This window comes from Sparus aurata, chromosome 24 (genome assembly GCF_900880675.1).
Source record: "Sparus aurata chromosome 24, fSpaAur1.1, whole genome shotgun sequence".
Taxonomy (NCBI): Eukaryota; Metazoa; Chordata; class Actinopteri; order Spariformes; family Sparidae; genus Sparus; species Sparus aurata.
Window position 1 is genome coordinate 5080252 of NC_044210.1, and position 20142 is coordinate 5100393.

Sequence of the window (20142 nt, forward strand, 5' to 3'; positions counted from 1 at the left end):
CAATGTTCCCATTTGTAGAAATTTAGATCTCCATGTGTTTCTTGATCAGGTATAGGCGTTATGTAAATTCTGTGAAAAAATACCAAAATGCTTAACGCTTACGTGCCATCAGGAATTCCGCAAGGGTGTGATGTCACAACAATACAGACACCACCCTCAGCATGGTGGGGCTCGCAAAAACTTGGGCAGAGCTGTAAAAGGAAACACAATGGGTGGTGACTGCTCTGATTAAGCATCATTCGGGACCTTTTAAAATGATCAAAGTAAACAATCCAGATACATTTCAGAGCCACGTCTCAAGTTTGTTTCAGTTTGTTCTTTTATTCTCTTACTTTCAACATGTGGAGTTGCAGTTTTATTTGACCAGCTTTCATGACAATATATCTCCCTCCCCCCCCCCTGCTCCGTGAAACTCATCCATAGCCGTTATATTTCTAGATGTAAAAGATCAAACTGAGTACTTTATGGAAAAAGGAGAAATTAGAAAATATATTCCTTTTTTTTTTAAAATTGTACAGTTCAGTAAGTGCTTTTTTTTTATAGTTCAAGAAGCAATATTTTGAGCATATAACACACTACTACCATACACAAACTAGTCTGTTAATATCCTTCTCTAAATCTGCTGTTTTCACTTGCCACCCATTTCCTTTGACAGCTGGGCGGTCTCTAAAATTTGGACACATCAAAACTTGTATTCCCCCCTGGTTGGTAATTAAATATTAAACAAACTGAATTTAATGGGCTCTTTTAACCTGAAAACATTCAATTTTTTTTTCTCACAAATTGTGCAGTACTTTGTCAGCTGACAAGGAGAACTTGAACAGAGTGCTGTTTTTACATGCAGAATATACACGGTCTTTTTAAGCATTTCTACACTATACACAAGGAGGCATTGACTGAAAAAAAAAAAGAAAGGGTTAGTACAAATACGATGCACTACGACAAGTCGGGAAATGGACACATACTCTGCAATGCTATATTCAAATCTGTACAACCCACCCCTGAGATTTGGATGCTGAGTGGTTTACAAAAGCAAAACTGGCCTCTTTATACAGTCGGGCATAGTGCTTATCTCTTTTATGTCGTGTTGACAATTTCCCCCCAGCAGCGGCCAGACACAGCCTGTGTAATTTAACGATGTTCCTCCGAAAACAGAATAGAAATCTGCTCCAGTAAAATGAACACTCTTTTGAAATCTCACCTCGAATATTGATCATGGTAAATACATGCGTGATGCATGGCATGCATGGACTTGTCGCGGCACATAGGAGGTTATTTGGTAAATATACATATCCCAGTGATGACTGTACATGTACAAATAAGCTGTCTCCCAGGAAGTCTGTGTTTCTCAACAAAAGACCGAGAATAAATTCATTTACATTACGGACCAATTATATATGAGCGTGTGAAATTAAATTCCTATTCACAAATATGAGTAAAAACGAGGCATCGATCGTAGAGGAAATCCGGGGAAACATTTCGTTTATCTTGCCACATCAAAGTCACTTATGTGTATGGGTAAAGATCTACTACACGTCAACATCCAACTATGTCAAAAGTTTCCAATTCCAGGCAACAAGTGAAAGACCACTAATGACCGAATGTCTGTCCAAACTGGAACCTTAGAGACCTTGCAGGTAAGGATGAAGTGAAGGATAACACTATTGTTTCTACTCACGCTAACTCTGGGAATACGAAACTACATTTCCAACTTGCACGTCCACGGCGTCGTCATTAAAACAATTATACAATCATTGTGGGCAACGGAAAGGATTAAATTTACTTTTAACTCCCCCCCCCTTGGCCGAACAATAAAGTTTCATCGACTGGCTGTTAAATTAAATAATTTATAGCATATATTAATAGTTATATAATCCAACATTTCAACTCTTCATAACACCATCTAGATAAACATCTGCTCCTGAACGAAAACAAGGTGGAAGGTGAGCCAAGGTAGAAAATAAAGGCATCATTATTGTGACATCAGACTGAACGAGGAGAGCAATTTCACTCCCCAGTGATACATTTGCTAGCCAATTTATCAAACAAATAGATGATCGAGTAAAACTAGACTTAATCAATGACAACAATGACGTCTCTGGAACTGCTGACCCAATCCAGCTCTGCCCTGAACCTGCTCTCACTGAACATGATACCATCAGGCCTACAGGCAGAATAACACCACACAAACACTCTACCGTAAAAGCACTGTTGATGATTTCAATATTGATGTGTGTATTTAAGTGTACGAATCAAACTGTGTCTTTGTGAATGCCGTCTGATAGTAGCTGATGATCCCGCTAATGTGATGGTCCTGGACTAGAAACAACTCAGGTACCGAGGCTGAACGCACCCTTGTAAAGCCTATAAAAGCGTAAAACGCACCAAGTAATCTCAACCATCTTCAACATAATCACTGACCAACAGAATTAAACGCCAGACTCTTTGATAAATGTTTTGTATATAGCAGTATGTATGGATATAATGTAGTTCTAACATACAAATGAAAACAAAACAGTTGGAGGTGGGGGCATGGGGAGGCAGCAGGGAAGCTATGACTGTGGTTGATGCTGAGGGGATGCAGGTGTCTCTGAAGCTCCTCCCACCACCTGTCTGTCAGAGCTGAGGTCCAGCCCCTCGTCCACCAGCTCCAGTTCACTTTGGTCCAGAAGCTCAAAGTCCTCTTCCTCGGTCGGAACTAGCGTGTCGTCGGGCATCTCGTCTTTCGTAATCTCCTCATCCAGGTCCTCGTCAGCTCCCAGCGCTCCTACTGTAGCAATTGTAGTGTTACCAGTGGCATCGGTGGGTTGGGTGGTGGTCTCCAGAGCACCTGGTGGGGTTTCGGTGGGAAGGAACTCAGCCAAGGAGGGCTCCTCGCTGGCCTCACTGGAGCGCAGCAGGGCTGACAGAGTGTTCTGCACCACAGTGGAGATGGCTGTGCTCACTATCTCCTCGCTCAGGGCTTCCAAGGAGCGCTGCGCACCCTGGGCCGCTGCTTCCTCCTTCTCCTCTACCCCTTGCCTCCCTGCTTCCTCACCTGCAGCCGGCATGGCCGACATGCCCTCCTCACCCCCAGGTGGTCGCCCATGTCCGTTGAAGTGCGTGTTCACAAAGTGGAGCGGAGATGCTAGGTGCTGGATGAGGAGGCTGGCGGGGCTCAGTGGTTCTCCCTCTGACTGAGCACCAGCCTGGGCTCCGTCAGCCTGGCCGGGGCCTCGTAGAGGGAAGTGGAGCAGGTTATGCTCGATGGACGGAAACTCCTCAACTGAGGGGAACTCGGGGAGATCCCGCATGTATGGCTCCTCTGGGTCACTGTGTAAACTCTGCTGGTCCAGATCTGTAGTCGAGAACAGACAGCAAATAAAATCTTACAGGCTGGCCTCACAAGATACTCATTTAGTGCGAGGCTGATGCATTTCTGAGTTGCTGCTCACTCGCGTATTTGTGTTCACATAGGCTGCTGCTGCTGCAGCATGGCTCCTGCCTGCGCCATCTGTTTACATGGAGTCTGACTTTGCTTATTATCAATAAATATGAAGATGTGATTTTCCTTTACCCTGCTGAAAGAGCGATGGAAAAAAAAACTGACCTTGTGTGAATTCTCTTCCGTCTGTGAGATATTCTACAGATACAGACATTAAAACTGTACTGAAACGCTGGTATGATGTCCAAATGAATCTCTACAGGTCGTTTTCAGGTCTGACCGTGTGCTAATGCAATTGAAATATGCTAGTCAGGTGAGGAGGGCGACTCATGCATGTAGTGTGGCCAGTCTAACCTGTTAACATGGTTAGACTGAGAAGCGAGAGGTAACGCGTTAAACACGCATTCAGCGCGTCCAGCCTGCAACTCGACTGGCTCAAGTATCTTAGCCAAAAATAATAAACAAAACATTATACCAATAGCTCCAACGATTAGTAGATCGATCAAAGAAAATTACAAAATTAATTGCCTGTTGTTTTTGTAATTGAGGCATGAAAAGGGGAAAAAGAACATCTGCATTCACAGACAAGAACGCCCTGTTATGAATACCAACTGGCTCCAGAGCGGACTGACCCTGAAAAAACGAATTCTGTGTGGGCATAACATCAAGTGTGACTGTGATACGCGTAATCGTTTACCTTCAGACAAGTCAGTGAGCTGAGGAGTGGTGGCTCTGGACACTGAGAACCCTCCACTCTCCAAGATGGACGCCTCCTCGTCCGACAACTCCGAGTCCGTGATGGCCATCGCCAGAGCTGTGGTCTTCACATCCACCTGACCAACAAAACTTGCAGCGTTATATCACTGCTACGACACGAACGTATCATAATGGTTTTCAGAATTGCCCTTTATTGGAGCCTTGTGGTTAAAATAAAAAGAGAAAAGGGCTGAATATATGTGAGACTTGGCATCAAAATGTCATTATACAAAACAGGCCATAACTCACTGCAATGGACTGTGACCTTCAAGGACTGATACTGACAGCAGTAAGGCAGTCTGGTAAATTACCTTTTAGCTTACATTGTGCTCTGCAGGTCATGATTCATTCCACAGACAAGGCATAGTGACTGACGACCTGGCAAGTCGTCAAAATTGCCAATTCAACACATATAACTTTTTTACTACTACAGTTGCACTATTGGAATGTGGCAGTACTTGAAGTATATTCCTTGAAGCCATTTACTACATCACACCGAGCACCCCTCCCATTCCAGCTAAAATAATAAAGCCAACACATTCTTCGCTATCCACTCTACTGCTCCTTCCTCTGCAGTACACACACCCATAAAAGTCTACCTTATGTGTCGGCGGAATCCGGATTTAGTTTTCAGGTGTGTGTGACCGTACCGTTGGGGCGAAACACGACAGCTCCTCCTCGCTCTCGCTCTCCGTTTCAGCTCTTGGCTCGTCTCCCTCCTCCATCTCCTTCTTCACCTCTGTTAAAACACACATGCGCGCATTTGAAACTCAACATTCTCATGGTGACGCTGGCTATTCTTCCTGCGTTTGCACGGTTTTGTGTCTTAGTATGTGGAAAAAGAAAGGTCATCGACGCCTATTCAAAACTCAAGCTTCTTGTGTAACCCTTCCGTCTCTTATGCCAAAGTCCTGGATTAATGTTACAAGCAGAAGCATGAATTTGATCTATTGCACACGAGTTAGGGCGATATCTATATCCTGAAGGTGTCACGGTAGCACTCACTCCTCTTGTCATGCTTGCGGTGCTCGGTGTCCCCCTTCATGCTGTAGTCCAGTTTCATGAGGATTGGCTCCAAGCCCGTGTACATCCTCTGGATCAGTTCATGGTACACCACCAGCGGCCACAGCAGCACGCTCAGGACTGAACAGGTGCACAAACCAAACATTGACAACTTTACACTGCCCCGCTTCTTCACAGGCGGCAAAGCAAGACGTCGCAAATTTACACAGAGTCTATGTGATCTACGGAAGAGGTGTGAGGAAACGGGGTTCAACAGGTGACGTAAAAAAAAATAATAATAATCCACCTGCTACAAAGTATTACAATCCAAGTATGACCGATTAGCTCGACAATAAAATGTAATTACACAATTGACTGCTATTACTACCTATAATCACACACTCTGTCATGACATGCACACAACGCAATGTTTTTTTTTTAATCATTATGTAAGAGACTCACCTATGATATAGGAGATCATGATTCCTGGTACATAATGTCCCACCACGGCAAGTACAAAACAGCCACTGCACATCATCACACAGAACTAGGAAACAGAGCGAGTAAGCAAAATTAGCCGATTACACGTTCAAGCTGCAAATGAAAACAAGTGGTATGTGTGCAGGTGTGTGATGCGTTTGTGTACGATAGACGAGAATGTCTGAATGAGATCTGGAAACTGCAGCACCAGCTGAGATCAGACAGTTTGCATCCTGGTTGTAAAATCTCATATTTAGAATTATGTTACGATAGTTATCGACTTTCTTTGTTCATAAAGTTTTTCTTCTTCATGTGCCTGTTCCCATAAAAAAGGGGGTTCCTCCGCACAAAACGGACTGATCACGGTCAGTCTGAGGAACAGGTTGTTATGAGGAGTATATAAAAATATTACATCACAAAGCAACAGCGCTGACAAAACTTCGCTCGTCATGTAAATTCATCAATTAACAGATTTATTTTACCACTCAAATGACTCTCAATCCCTGACAATCAGTTCTTTCAGCTGCAGTACCACGGACTAGGCAGCTAATCAGAAAATGAATGAAATTGAACCATTACCTGAAGCAAATGGGGCTTATGCTTAAAAGCCTTCATGCATGGCTAACTGAATGCATGGCGGTCCCCATGGCAAAAAACACAACCCGATACATTCAGTTTGTGCTGCTGTAAAAGAGTCTGTATCCGCTCGGGTTGTAGTGCAGCAAAACTTACTATGTTAATCTAGAAGCTTAAAAGAAACACCTTTAAGAGATTGAAAACTCCGGCTTTAGACTCTGCATACCTTGCTAACCCACTAATCCTCCTTCATAGTACAACTCTACAGCACAAGGCAGATTATAAATAAAGACACCAGATAGTCCAGGCTGAATAAACCCATGCTTTACAGAGTTACACTTAAGAGAGTGAGGGATCAGGTATCTGGACGGCGCACGAGCACGCTCTTAAAGATCTACAAACAATCTCTTAAAGATCTTCATTCAGTGACGGCCGCATTTGTTGAATTGTTTTTTATTTCCTCTAGATTTAACTATGAATTTACAAGTGCACTCTTTAACCAAGAATACAAATATTTGGGGTGTATGTGTTACTGTTCAAGGGTTCAATCACATTTTCTGGAATTTTTCTTCTTCCATTGACCAGATTTGACATCAAAATACAAATAGCTAGATGTTAACTGTTTAAATGAATGGCTTCAAAATCAAACTGTTAAAAAGGTATGTTACATTCTCAGTATGTATGCTGTTGAGTTGCCAAATATTTGCCAGAGGATAGTCGCTATGTACTGTAACTCATACGAATCAACTGACACCAAGCCATGGAGACAGTGATGAATGCAGTCACAATGGAATCGCCTTCTTATGCAAAAAAAGTGTCCGTTGACTTTTCTCACAATTCATAAATGCATACAAGCAGGATATTTGTGATTTATATGTGCAGTCACAGATATTGCCACACCTTCTTTCAAACTAATATAGTTGCAAATGTCCAGATTCGGAAGACCCGCGGGGCAGAGGTGTGACTTCCAGATGTAGAGGCAGCTCTGTGTAGGAGTGTGTGTTCAGGTGCATGCCATATTTCTTGCCTGACTTTCAACAAAATCAAGTTTGCTCCGGCCTGCCCTCTCTCACGAAGAGTGGCTGCCTGCTCAAACAGCCATGAAAAACCCTAATCCTGCATTATCAATGTATTTATTCTTTAAGTAGTTAAGCTTCCTTGTAGTCTGGAAACACATATTTTTCCATTTTCTCTGTTTTTCTTTCGTCCATACTTATCCAGACCTGGAAATCACTAAAAACAAAATTCCACACTTGTCCATACTGCATAGGAGCCCTGCTGTTCCCAATTCGTGTACCGATTTTTCCTTGTGTTTCAGTGCGAAGAGTCAAAGCACTGTACCTTGCCATGGTTTTGGTGTTTGTACTGCAGCATCTCCTGCAAGTACAGGCAGCAAGTCAGGTAGCTCTCAGCCAGGTGGTGGCTGAGCTCAGGAATGCTGAGCAGACGCTGCTCCGTGCTCATTGTTTCGCTGTATGCAAAAACAAAACCCACACACACACACAAACAAACAAACAGGGGAAGAGAGGACAGAATTAGGGCTTGTAAAGAACGGAAATCTGTACTTAAAAGTGCCTCAGACCGCACTTATAGGATTGCCGGTGGATTCTGTGGTCATGTAATGGCAGTGGAGTGAGGGAGACGCACACAGATGAACACAAATACGACAGACGAAACTCGGAGGAAGCCTGCGATTAGCTCTGATGATACTGTGTGACACGTGCAAGAAGATGCCACAGACATAAAGACAGGATGAATTCAACAGATGCTCTCATTTTGAGCTGCTACCAGGATGTGAAGACACACGGAACATGACATTACTTCAACAAAATGACACGTAATCTTGTTTATCATGTACACACTACACACCTTTCTACAGGGTGAGCATCTGCATGTTGAACTGCAATGGGAGAAAAACACAATTAGCAGCACATCATGAAGCATTTTTTTTTTATTTTTTATAAACAAATGAAATGAGTGTGTAAATGAAAGTGTATGTTGCCACATCTGATACGGTGGATACAATGCAGTGTGTTTTATTAAATGTTTATAGAATAATCAAGCAAATGTGGGATCTCTGATTTTCTGTACACAAGTTTTCATTTAAGGGTGAGCTTTCCCTTTAATAGCAACAGGGTATTGGCATATTAGTGTGACAAGTGTCAACATGGCAATATCTGAATTTTGGGCCCCCCACTATCAGCCCCAAAAATCTGATGGTCAGGCTCTAATGAAAGCTCCTTCCTGAGTGAAAGTTGCTCTTGAACTTTATAGTATCATGAATCAACCTGATGTCCCCACTGGGAACCAAACCCCCCCTACCAGGATGCTGTTTTTGCAAGTTAAATGAAGTATTGAAGCAGACAAACACACTGTGTAAACATCCTACAAAGGGGCATTTTTACTTATAGAGATTTTAGTTCACTCAGCAGCAGTGGATTGTTTCTTGTGCGACAAAGCATGAAGACAAGATTCAAACGACACAAGTGCCTGGGCTTACCAGTAATGATGGGCAACTTGGGCTTCCATCTTTCCAGTAGCATAAGTCCCAGCAGGGACACACTCAACATGAACAGAGGCCGCAGGGAGGTGGATGACAGGAGCCTGTGGAGACAGCTGGCTCATGATCAACATATAAACACGTGATATAACAAACATACATATATGATGTCACCAAAACGCACTTCCACATAAGACTCAATGAATACCTCCACAAGGCACCTGTGTTTACTGACAGCTGGTTAACAAGGCCTGGGCCAGTCAGCATGACATGAGTGTTTGTTGGGATTAACCTGACCTGAAGCTAACAAGAGGAACATGTCACGATAACTCCGGTTGTCCATACAGTCGGCGCATTAACGTTTTCCCTGACGGAGTTCAACACATGACGCCATATTTGTCGTGCTTAAAAAATGAAGTGTTGACTTGCTGACAAGCTGCGTTAGCATCGGGCTAAAGACGTGGGATTAGCTAACTTATCCTGACATTCACTCCTAATAGCCTCGCCGACGTTAGCCAGCTCGCTAATGGTGTTCAATGCAACCTTGTCGAGCTGTCGAAAAGGCAGAAAAACGGAATTCGACGTTTACCAGAATAAAGTGTTGAGTGTCAGGGCGACAGAGATGCTGTACAACGGCCTCTCCCAGACCAGCAGCCTCTGCACCCACAGCAGCAGGGGCTCATACTGCGATAGCCAGCCCTGAAGACGCTCACGCAGCCGGACGAGCTCCGGGTTTAGGTCCCCGCAGGCCTGCTCCGAGGTTCCTGCCGGGAACAGAGACTCCAGGCCGACCGAAGACGAGGTAACTGAGGGGCGTCTTCTGGCCTCCTCTCCGCTCGCCATGTTTCCCCCACTTTGTTATGTTGTTTTGGCTATCACGGGGTATATGGGAAGACCAGCGTCAAGCGTGACGGGCCTTTAAACAACCCAAACTTCCGGTTGCGACTCTCAAAATAAAAGCGATTTCTTTCAGCGCAAGTACACAAGGTACTGAACACCTTAAAAAGGTGACTAGAGATTTATTTGGTGAATGGTTATATACGTGTTTGGAACTGAAATGGCAATGACGGAACCACAAATGTAAAACCAAAACTGCCAAAAAGGATGTAATTGTTTTTTAATGTTGTTTTGATAATGGATAAGTCAATATTTAGCAAACGGACACATGTTGTCATGGTTAATCAACGTTATGTAATATTTTACAAATAAGTTAATATTATGTAAAATGTTAGACTATTAATTATGCAATTTGAATAAAATATAACAAATATTATATATTTTTTATGTACATAATCTGACTTTACTCTGAAGGCGATACAATTTCCGGCCTTATTCTTAATAATTTCTTGAAACTTGATGTACCAATGACACAGATGGGCGGACGGATCTCGAGGCCCGTCACGGATGAGAAAAAAAAAAAATACAGTCACGTGTTTCCTTGTTTACTGTATAGAGGGGATGGGGCGGAAGCCCAAGTGCGCCACCGTGTGGCTGAGGAAACTGCTGCATGCACGAGATGTTGGATAAAACACTTCAGACTTGAAAATTAAAGCTCTCTCCAACATGTTTAACCTCCCTTTACCAGTAACTTACATTACTTATCATTTATATGCTATACATTTTGATGTGTGTTTAGTTTTTTGTTCTTATTTTGTAATCTCCTCTATATCAGAATTCGCAAAGGGGCAGTTCATCTCGAAATCAAAAACACACATTTCTCCTCTTACCTGTGGGGCTAATCATTCATTGAGATTGTTTTGGTGTGAGTTGCCCACTTTAGGTAGATATCAGCCATAGAGATGTGCGCCTTCCCTCAACAATAATGGAACTAGATGGCACACGCCAAAAAAAACACACTTGGAAAAACTTAAAAGGAATGTCTTTTTCCAAGAATCATGACCCGGTTACTCAAGATAAACCACAGTTCTTGCTGTGAGAAGTTTCATGCTGAACTATTTTCTTTCCTTATCATCTACATGAATCTGCTCATGGGTGAGAGAATAGCTGACGACAAAAGTTCACACGTGGTCTGTGGATTATTTGAGTAACTGTGTCATCCCTTCTGAAAAGAAACATTGCTGTTAAATTATTTTCAAAGGTATTTATTTAGCGCTTTGAGCACCACAAGTGACATCTAGTTCATTTTATTCTTAAAAAAAAAAAAAAAACTGATAGAATTGATTTATACACACTTTTGATTTTGGGGTGAACTTTCCCTTTGAGCCATAGTAAAAAATCTGTATTTCTCCAGGAACTGTACACTGAGCAGACCAGCAAGCTTTCATACAAATGTTTAATACAGAAATAAACAGTATTAAGAAAACATATATTGATCAATTTGATCAAAAGGTAGCCAATATGGACATTGTGCTGGAGACCTTTAAAGAGCCATTACAGTATCATGGTCAGCTCACTGTCCATTATTGTGACCTGAACACAGCACATAGATCAGAGAAGACATTTTATACAGCCGCACAGCCAGTGCATTGTAATTCCTTTCTGATCTCTCACTTCACTGGCAGGTTGATCTCTGAAAGGCATAAACAGAGGACACTCAGCAACTATGACGGGCATCACCTAAAAAAATGTAAAGCCAAGCAGCACATGCTTGCCTGTGGGTTTGTGCGCTGGATTCAGTCGCTTTCACGCAAGAGTGAAGCGACCTGAAAGCGGCGCACGGTTTCGTATTGCACATGCATGAAAGAATGACGAGTGAGGTTACAGGAATAGTTCCCCCACAAGTGAAAATCCAGTCATTATCGAATCACCCGTGCCAACGAAAAGGTCGGGTGATGTTTTGTGGCCCACAAAACACTTGTGGAACTTCACAGCAAAACAGCGAGGCAGCTTTCTCCCGAACGACTGAATGATGGGTACTTTTAAAAAGGGACTTGGATTACACTGGAGACGCTGTTTTTTTTTTTTTGGCTTTGGGAGCCCCGAGAGCAAAAATTGGTTTAATAAGACGTTGTGTACATGTTTTTTACAGGGCAAAAATCTGCTAAGCTAAAAGCGTTAGCGTACACGCCAATAGATCAAATCAATTTGGGATCTTGGAGCTTCCAGCGACTTGGATTACGCCAAACAATCTGTATTTTCTTGGGTGGTAAATTGCACTTTTACACATGTTCCCATTCACTTCAGGAGTTTTTGGGAAAATGCCGGAAGAACGTTGTCCTGTGAAGCTACTGCGAAGTTGACTTTCCATCGGCATTGAAGTTGAGTGGATAAAGAGTGAATTTTCAATTTTGGGAAAACCTTTCCCTTAAGCCCTCTGGGTGCTGGTCACCAGTTAACAGGGAGGGTTGTTGTGGGGAAGATGGGGACAAGTTGAGGATGCAAAGAGGCTCCAGGGCCTACCTGGCTGGATACATGACCAGGACTCAAGCCTACACAGGTGGTAAAGGAGGGAAGGGGAACCCTCCGTCCCCGGGTGCTAGGACAAAAGGGCATCAATACCTGCCGGGGTTAAGACCATGGCCTGCAGCAGGTCAGACAGAGAGATGATGCCCCTCACCACGTCAGCCCTGTCCACCAGGACCAGCCGATGGACCTGGGATAAGCCGGAAAGTGACAAGGAAAGAATGCTCACCTCTTATTCTCTGATGTTAAAAAAAAAAAAAACATTTAGTAACTCTTCGGAAGAACATATCTACCTCAGCTTTGACAATACGGTCTATGATGGTTTCCAAGGCTTCATCAGGGTAGCACTTGATAACCCCTTCCACATAACACACGCGCCGGCGAGCGGCCTCCTGCATGGTCATGTCCAGATTGTTGTAAGTCTTCTGGGCCGCTAGATTCTGCCCACGGAGCAAAAACACAAGACAGTCGCCTCAGTTTCTGAGCAGGTGTCGGCACGCAACGCTGCTATACGCAAGGATAATAAAATGCAGGGGGTGATGGACAGTGTGCGAATAGAGCCCCACAAAGAAGCGTTAAGACGTTAGATTTCTTGAGCGAAACCACGTCTGTCTTGTGTACTTACGATCACATCGAATCTTGAGTAGAGGGACACCACTTTGCCTGCAAAAAAAAGACAAAACAACACATTTAAGGGAATATTTTTCACAGTTTTTCACGCTACAGATGGCCGAGCGGATTAATCGACGACGAAAATAATCCTTTTGTTGCAGCCCTTGTACCTTGGTCGTCCACCACAGGTAAGGCCGACACCCGCCTCTCCACAAATATGGAGAGGGCGTCGTAGAGCGTCGCCGTTTGCCGAATGGTGGCGATGTTCCTGAACGTTCCGATCCCCAGCTCCTGGATCTGCTTCCCGAGGAACGCGGGCTTGGGAACTTTCTTCCCCTGCAAAAAAAACAAACATCCAAAACACCACAGCAGAAGAACATTGATGTCCCCCCTTTTTTGTGAACGACGTCAGGTGAAATGGAAGTAAACCACAACCAATGAAAAGCTCGCTCACAAATATGTGGAGGAACTTGAGGATTCTTTTGTGGGTCAGAATGTGCAAGACATTCCCCGTCTGCGGATCGATGACCGGCAGCCTGTGGATCTTGTGTTTGAGTAAGGAGTAGATGGCATCAAAGAGGCTGCGAGGAGGAGACAACAAAGGGAACGTTCACCGCCTTGGCAGGCTAGACGGGTTAAGTGGAATGTAAACAAGAGATAAAACGGCATTGAAGATCTCATCGGAGTGCGCTGCGCTGCCCTCACCTCGCCTCCGGGGAGATACTAATGAGGAAGTGATTGGAACACTGTAAGTAGACGTCTAGATAAAGGAAGAGAGAGAGAGAAGAGCTCTAATGGTAATCCACACAGACGCATGTGTGAGGAGTACATATAGTGGATCTGTATTGCTCGTTTACTTTGAAATGAGTCACCTCTCCATGTCGAGATCTTGTGGCACTCCAGCTCGTACATTTGAACCTTTTTAAAAAGGGAAATGTCAAGTTAGGGCGATCATTTCTGCAGAAGGAAAAGATCAAATCAATCATATAAATGGCAATGCATGCAATGAGTGTGTTCGCGCTCACCATAGGGGACTTGTAATAGCAGTGGAGGATGTTGATGAAGTCTGTGATCGTCAGCATGCCTGCGAGAGAAAAAAAGAATTTATTTTCGACATTGTTTTTGTTGCATTTCAATTTATTGAGCCCTTTACTCATTTTGGCGTTGGCAGTTTGAGTCCTCCGTGTGTGTCGCCCTTTAAATCTACTCGCCTTACCCACAAATCTCTGCAGCTTGCTGTCCCATAAAGGCGCCGCCCTCAGGCCGTTTGCCACCAGTGCAAAAAAGGCTTTCTTCACCTTCCGGAAAGTCATAAATGTGAGGGGGTTTACACGCACAAAAGATGCTCCACACACATTCAACTTTTTATATTTTCCATACGAGACACAGGAAGCGTGTAAAATCTTACTTGTAGTGTGGTGTCAAATATGACCAGTTTACAGCTGGTTGGAATGGCTTCATAGCAGCAGTGGCTTTTCATGAAATTCATGTAGATGGTGTCGTCACCCTCTGTGAGAAAGCACACGTTTTTTTTTTTTTTGCTTAAAAAAAATTAAAGCTCGCACACTTGCTGGACAAATATTAACTGTTACAGGAAAGTACTGTACTATTTTGAGATACATGTCATTTATTTTTATTTTCTTCTACTTAATGTCTTTTTTTGGAGCACCTTCAGGAAGCGCTGACACACACACACAGAGATCAACAGACACACACTCCTCTCAAATTGTAGTAGTAGCATACAGTGATATAATAGACTGGATATAATCCTAACAGGGGATACCTTACTTATAAATTGATATCACAGAGCACTTCCGCACAGTATTATGATGACTTTTGTTCATGTAATTCAAATCTGGGTAATTCCTTCACCTCTGCGTCTACATGTGTTCAAGACAGACCACAACACACACACACACACACACCAATTTTTGTAACCGTACCTTGTTTCTGCATTTCCTGCTTCTTTACTGGGAATGACACCTGCAACGCAGCGAGGCCAAACATTCTTCACATGACATTGTCACAATAATTTAAACATCGACAAGACGAATCACCTCCACGCCACCACTAACACTTTAAACACATCTCAGTTCCTCCACCCCTGCTTATATATTCACCCTGAAGTAACTTTTCACCTGTGAGAGAGGCTCCATGATTCTCCTGTGTGTCCATGAAAAAGTCAGTCTGCAGAGCAGCAAACTCGAACTCTTGGCGACTCCTGCGTGGTTTGTTACCCTTTCCTACAAAGCAGTCGGGGCTATATTAGGAACTCTCCGGCGGTATGCGACGGGGAGGGGTGAGGGAGGCTGGCGCAGCGCCCAGGGGGGAGGGGACAGGCCCACATTCTGCCAAAAGCTGGACGCCTGCTTCCTGTCCCTGTAACGCACAACCATCATCGCGACGCGTTCACGGACGTTTAAGAGGGAATGCGTTGGCTTTCAGGATGCATTCCCAATCTGCTACCGTCTCTGCTGATCACGCTCAGTTGACAGTATTTATTGGCTGCGGCACACAAAGTGGATTTTTGGCGTAGAACTAAACGTTACAAAGGTGTTTTTACAAAATCTGGGTTATGTGATTTGCAAGAACATGTATGAAGAAGGTACAGTTTCTCCTGCCATGTCAGATGTTACAAGGCACAGACTCTATGGTCTATATGGAGTAAATGTCAAGGCTACATACAGTCGAGGCTTTTACGAGAGGCTACACATACAAAGCATAGCGTTTGCCGTTAACCTCTCACCGCAGTGCGTTTTAAATTAATGTCAACGCAGACAATGACAAACAAAACGTCCAAAACAAAGGCATTTTTTATTTGCTCCTTTTTCTACAGATTTGCATTTTCATTTTTTTCATATTTTTTTTTTTTTACACCATGTACAAAAATTTAAGGACTTCGTGCTTCAAAGTGTATCAAATTCAAAACGCTCAGAGCAATTTGTCAAAGGTTCAATTTACAAAGCGAAAACGTCTCTGGGACCGCGTGTAGCTGTGTACGTACAAAGTCATCCGTTCTTTACGTCTTCTTCTGGTGCAGTCTAATGCAGTAATGATGGAGTGAAACAGTCCCGTAGCAATGGAGGTGGAGCCAGGTGTGCAAATTCCAGACAGAGAAAACACTGCTGTTATCTTTCAACATGTTATCTTCAGAAAACAAACAAACTGAATGAACCCCCAGGAACACATCTTTTGTTTATACAGACCTTCTTCCCCTTGGAGAAACTTCTAGATTAATCTCTTAAATGTGGCTACACGTTACCCTGTTACACAAGTGGCTTTAAGATTATGTGACATCCCACATAAAAAAAACCTCCAAAAAAACTGATGAATGCAGACTGTAAAAAATTTCTGTGTGGTTGATAACAGTTACACTGTTATGGAGGTATGGAGATGTTGTCTGCACTCAAACAGGTTCCTTTCTTAGGAGGCTTACAAGGACGGGAGACAGTAACAAATCTGGTGTACAAAATCAGTGCTTGCGGCTCGCGTGTGACCGATGTAAAGCTCCTTGTTCGGAAAAGAAAAAACACATGGTAACAGTGAGCAAAATGTGCTGAAGCCAAAAAATGTAGCAGGCGTAGTTAACCGACTTAGTTCATTCTTCTCAGCGTCCCATCGTAAAGAAAAACTTGCTGTGAGACCTTCGGCGTTCAGATATGTTGTGAAACTTCCACACGCGCTTTCATCAACCTGCCCAGTAGCAAACCTGCTTTAACGTGATAACTCAACACGGGGGCCCCTTCTTCAACTACCACAGGTCTGAGTTTCTCAGCGACGATAATGTTGCTAATGAAACAATTTGGTTTGCAGCCAAAAGAAAAAATTAAAATAAAAAAGAGAAACAAATCACATTTCTTTTTTTCAGAATCCCTTCACATCTTCCCTCTGCAGCCAAAACAAAGCAGGGCGTTTAACTGAACACTATGGCGTTGCAATTATGGCAATAATGTATTCTGCAGGACTATAAGTGAACTTCCATCCTGTGGCTCAAACTCTCACCCTGTCAAGATGTGCCTCGTAACTCTTGCCTTTGCGCCTGTATTCTAGATGTGGATAAGTAAAAAAAAAAAAAAATAACAGGACACAAAGCAGCTGATGAGTGATGAAATCAACGCTGGTTTAACTTCAAGAGTCCAGAGCTACAGGTTGACAGGAGGGGGAGGTCTGCAGTCTCTAGCCTGGCATGAGCAGAGCTTGGGCTTTGTCGACAGGTAATATAGACTTTGGATGGCAGGGTCCAAGCTGTACAGGGGGGAACACCCCCAGGCGAGAGTTCAGACTCGGTTCGGCCCCTCCAAGGAGGCTGGAGGCCAGCCATGGTGCGTGACGCTGGTGGTTATCAAGACGACCTTGACGGCCAAGTGCTGAGGTGTTTCTAAGCCCACACTGAAGAGGAGGGAGGGTTGCAAGACAGCCAGGACAGAGGAAGGAGACAGGAGACCAAGTTGGGGGAGCGTCCATGTCGGAATTAGTTTCGGGATGCGTGTGACCCATCGAGGCGAGGAGGGAGCCCCAGAGACACAACAATGACGTCTGCGAGGAAGCCGGCGGGGGGCTCTGCGTGAGGTGCTGGTCCACTCCAAGTTCTCCGGTCTGGCGGGTCAGACTCTTGTTGGCCAGAAGGCAACAGGGGACGTGCTGGGCTTCAGACGGGGCTGCGGAGTTGAGGTCGGAGGTCTGAATGTGGGCCGGGCTGATCTCTGGTGCGGGTGGCAGCAGGGACTGGCTGCTTCTGGAGAGGCTGAGCTGGTGCAGCACAGCGCTGGTGGCAATCAGTCCAGCCACACTGGTCAGATAGACGAGCCCGAGCATACAGGATACCTGAAAATAGAACGAGGTTGAATCGGATTATCGAAGCCAACATTTGTTTGCGGCAGAGCTTATTTCTTGAATAACCAAAAATCTAACGGGAAAAAAATACTCCCTTTGGCTTTTTGCCCAGGAAACCAAGGCGATGCTAATTTCCACATTTACAGTTTTGATTTTAGTGCCACAAAATTAAGAAAACTTACACCTGAAACATCCCGGGCACATAAATATCTCCTCATATTTTTCTCACCTTTGTAAAGTGCTGGCAGATGGCAGTGAGGGCCTGACTCCACGCCGATTGTTCCAGTAGAACACAGAGGTCGGTGTAGGTGAACCAGCCGCGCTTCATCCCCTGCCGCTCTGCGATGCTGCGGAAGGTAGAATCGTAAAATCACGTCGACTGGCTACGCAACCGCAGTGCTGATAGAGTACCCAGCCTGCTTATTTTAGCACAATGTTGAGTTCACCGTCGCTGACCACCTACCTGGTTTCCAGTTGACTTAGTATATCAAATAAGTCATTTGGCTCCGTGAAGAGGCTCCACTCCTAAAAAGACACGACATGCTGGTTAGAACAGAGGCCGTGAAGCAAACACACACACACACACACACACGTGAACACACGTCGCGTGAAAAAACCTGCACACGCTTACAATGGCGTTCAAGAAGTTCATCTCCAGGTTATTGACAGTCTTGACGTCCAGCTTCCCGGCCGCTCCCCACTCGTCGTTGAACACCTCTTCTTCCTCTCCTTCATCGTACAGGTACTTGCTGGCAACCATCTAATTAGATGTGAAAGATGAGAGAGATTAATCGCAAAAATCTGCAATACAGGGCTCCCCCCCAAAAAAACCAAACTATTGTGGACATCCATACTTAAACGAGCAGAGAACATGCTAAAAATAACAGTGACGCATTTAGGAGAACCCTTTGAACCGAACCCACATACCATGGAGATCAGGAAGAGGTCAGAGGAGGAGATCTTTTGCAGGTATTCTGGGTTTCTGTGTCGGAGCCTTTCTATGTAAACCAGAGCCAGCATCATGGCACACGGAGAGATGCAGGCCTCCCTGAGGACACAAACAGATGTGTTTAAAAGTGTTATGACTGGTGGTGCTTTGTTTTGATCCACGCATACATAATACACAGCACAAACCTGGACACGTGAGCAGCATACTTCTTCTGGAGCTTTCGGATCGGGCTCGGGGCAGACTTCTGGAAGATCTCGACAGCAATATCTGGAGAAGACGAAAGAATCAAAAAAAGGCAAAAGTTATCTCAAGCGATTATCTATTTAAGCTGTACATTGACCAAGCTGGGAAATCCTTTAAAGTTGTGCAAAAACTTCTGCTTTTCTGACACTGCCTGGCAGCAAGTCAGAAAGAAGGGCAAGGACATCCAGTGACTTATTAAAGGAGCATCAGAGAGGAGCTCAGGTCTTGGTACTACTTAACTGCCCGAGTTTAAAAGCTAAACTTTAACGTCAACTCACCTGTAACAGGGCAAGAGAGGGCATCTAAAGAAACGTCTTTGTCCAGGCCATAGTACAGTCGCTTTCTCACTCGTTCGGTCAACTTCTGGTGTGCAGGAAGAAACTGTAAAAAAAAAAACACAACACAACATTAGCTACCTGATTAGCTGCAGCATTAGGGAACCAAGCTAGATCATGTCAGTTGGGAGGCATTAGCCAACCGAGCTGCTTAACGGCGGTTGAAACGCTGACGTTACCTGCAAAACAGCATGCTAAGCATCAACTTTAACACGAATATTCATAAATGCGTCTATCAACACTAGGCACATGACTTTATCAGCAGCTTTATCAGCAGCTGTAAGCTGTAACCCCCCTGTAATACTCTACTTCACAACTTTAGCCAAGCTAACGTTATGCCCTGGCTGGTGAACGACGAAGTGAGTGTAGCTAACAGTTTAGCTAACAAACTACAAGCGTCAGCTATTTTAAGTGAGTTAATAACGTTTTTTATTTTTCCTATCTGAAATGTTTAAACGCCACATTATTCAGCTTGAGTTTAAACACTTATCAATGTCACGTTCACCTCGCCAACAACAGACCGTGGCTAGGTAGCTTCCTGGGACATCATGTTCAAATAAGGGACTCGCTAGCTGACATTGCTAAACACAGCTAACCTATTGCGCCTAGCGTTAGCTTCCGTATTGTGTTGAGCCCAGCGTGGCCATAACTCGAGGACGTACCGTAAACTCCTGGAAGTCCGAAAACCGAAAGGTCTTCTCGTTAAATAACGCGTCGAAATCCATATCTTCTATAGATTCAACATAAGTCAACCGTGTGTTGAAAGGGCGACTGCTCGGCCTGGTTGCCCCGCCTGGCTAAGTAGAGCTCAGCTAAACAACACGCCCTGACCGCGACTGTCAGTCAGCTGTTTGCCTCGTTTTTTCTCTCCAGACCAGTACAGATGGTGGGGCCAGGAGGGGGCGCGCCGAGGAGCTGTTACACAACAGTTGTAAACTCCCATCAGCCAAAGGAACCAGTTATTTTTATCTTACTGATGGTGTCTATCAATGGAAACTAGCTGTACTACACTTATGCATGCTTTAATAATACTAGGCTGGTGTGATCAACGCCTGCTGATGCAAAACTA

The 20142-nt window shown here is 44.2% G+C and overlaps 3 protein-coding genes across 6 annotated transcripts; all 3 read right to left on the reverse strand.

The window, feature by feature from the left end:
* Positions 1–301: 301 nt before the first annotated feature.
* On the reverse strand, positions 302–9581 carry retreg2 (reticulophagy regulator family member 2). Its single transcript, XM_030409678.1, has 9 exons — positions 9328–9581; positions 8739–8842; positions 8108–8138; positions 7580–7709; positions 5645–5729; positions 5186–5323; positions 4831–4919; positions 4122–4257; positions 302–3337 (listed from the first exon to the last, which is right to left on the reverse strand). The coding sequence occupies exons 1-9, from the start codon at positions 9579–9581 to the stop codon at positions 2553–2555; spliced, it is 1752 nt and encodes a 583-aa protein (XP_030265538.1). The 3' UTR covers positions 302–2552.
* Positions 9582–11013: 1432 nt separating this feature from the next.
* Positions 11014–15393, reverse strand: prkag3a (protein kinase, AMP-activated, gamma 3a non-catalytic subunit). 4 transcript variants are annotated; one of them, XM_030410100.1, is made up of 13 exons: positions 14852–15393; positions 14657–14696; positions 14122–14222; positions 13930–14011; positions 13739–13797; positions 13571–13631; positions 13419–13473; positions 13168–13294; positions 12884–13049; positions 12727–12764; positions 12395–12541; positions 12198–12291; positions 11014–11268 (listed from the first exon to the last, which is right to left on the reverse strand). In XM_030410100.1, the coding sequence occupies exons 1-13, from the start codon at positions 14867–14869 to the stop codon at positions 11246–11248; spliced, it is 1011 nt and encodes a 336-aa protein (XP_030265960.1). In that variant the 5' UTR covers positions 14870–15393; the 3' UTR covers positions 11014–11245. The 4 variants fall into 4 exon arrangements, 3 of the variants coding, with proteins under 3 accessions (XP_030265960.1, XP_030265961.1, XP_030265959.1); XR_003983040.1 differs by having other exon boundaries at positions 11136–11268; positions 12099–12291; XM_030410101.1 differs by having other exon boundaries at positions 11014–12291; positions 13586–13631.
* A 115-nt stretch (positions 15394–15508) lies between these two features.
* Positions 15509–20023, reverse strand: cnppd1 (cyclin Pas1/PHO80 domain containing 1). Its single transcript, XM_030410098.1, has 8 exons — positions 19736–20023; positions 19017–19119; positions 18681–18762; positions 18474–18594; positions 18178–18306; positions 18010–18071; positions 17776–17893; positions 15509–17537 (listed from the first exon to the last, which is right to left on the reverse strand). The coding sequence occupies exons 1-8, from the start codon at positions 19796–19798 to the stop codon at positions 16890–16892; spliced, it is 1326 nt and encodes a 441-aa protein (XP_030265958.1). The 5' UTR covers positions 19799–20023; the 3' UTR covers positions 15509–16889.
* Positions 20024–20142: the final 119 nt, after the last annotated feature.

Excerpts from the sequence above, each read along its gene's own strand:
- cnppd1 (XM_030410098.1), bottom strand. The coding sequence starts at position 19,798 with ATGGATTTCGACGCGTTATTTAACGAGAAGACCTTTCGGTTTTCGGAC. Across the intron at positions 17,894-18,009 it reads CTAAGTCAACTGGAAACCAG|CATCGCAGAGCGGCAGGGGA; the intron begins GTAGGTGGTCAG and ends TACCTTCCGCAG. Across the intron at positions 17,538-17,775 it reads TCTGCCAGCACTTTACAAAG|GTATCCTGTATGCTCGGGCT; the intron begins GTGAGAAAAATA and ends TTCTATTTTCAG.
- prkag3a (XM_030410100.1), bottom strand. Across the intron at positions 12,765-12,883 it reads ACCTGTGGTGGACGACCAAG|GCAAAGTGGTGTCCCTCTAC; the intron begins GTACAAGGGCTG and ends TTTTTTTTGCAG. Across the intron at positions 12,292-12,394 it reads ACCGTATTGTCAAAGCTGAG|GTCCATCGGCTGGTCCTGGT; the intron begins GTAGATATGTTC and ends GGCTTATCCCAG.
- retreg2 (XM_030409678.1), bottom strand. The coding sequence starts at position 9,581 with ATGGCGAGCGGAGAGGAGGCCAGAAGACGCCCCTCAGTTACCTCGTCT. Across the intron at positions 5,730-7,579 it reads AACACCAAAACCATGGCAAG|TTCTGTGTGATGATGTGCAG; the intron begins GTACAGTGCTTT and ends TCTGTTTCCTAG. Across the intron at positions 5,324-5,644 it reads CATGATCTCCTATATCATAG|TCCTGAGCGTGCTGCTGTGG; the intron begins GTGAGTCTCTTA and ends GCACCTGTTCAG.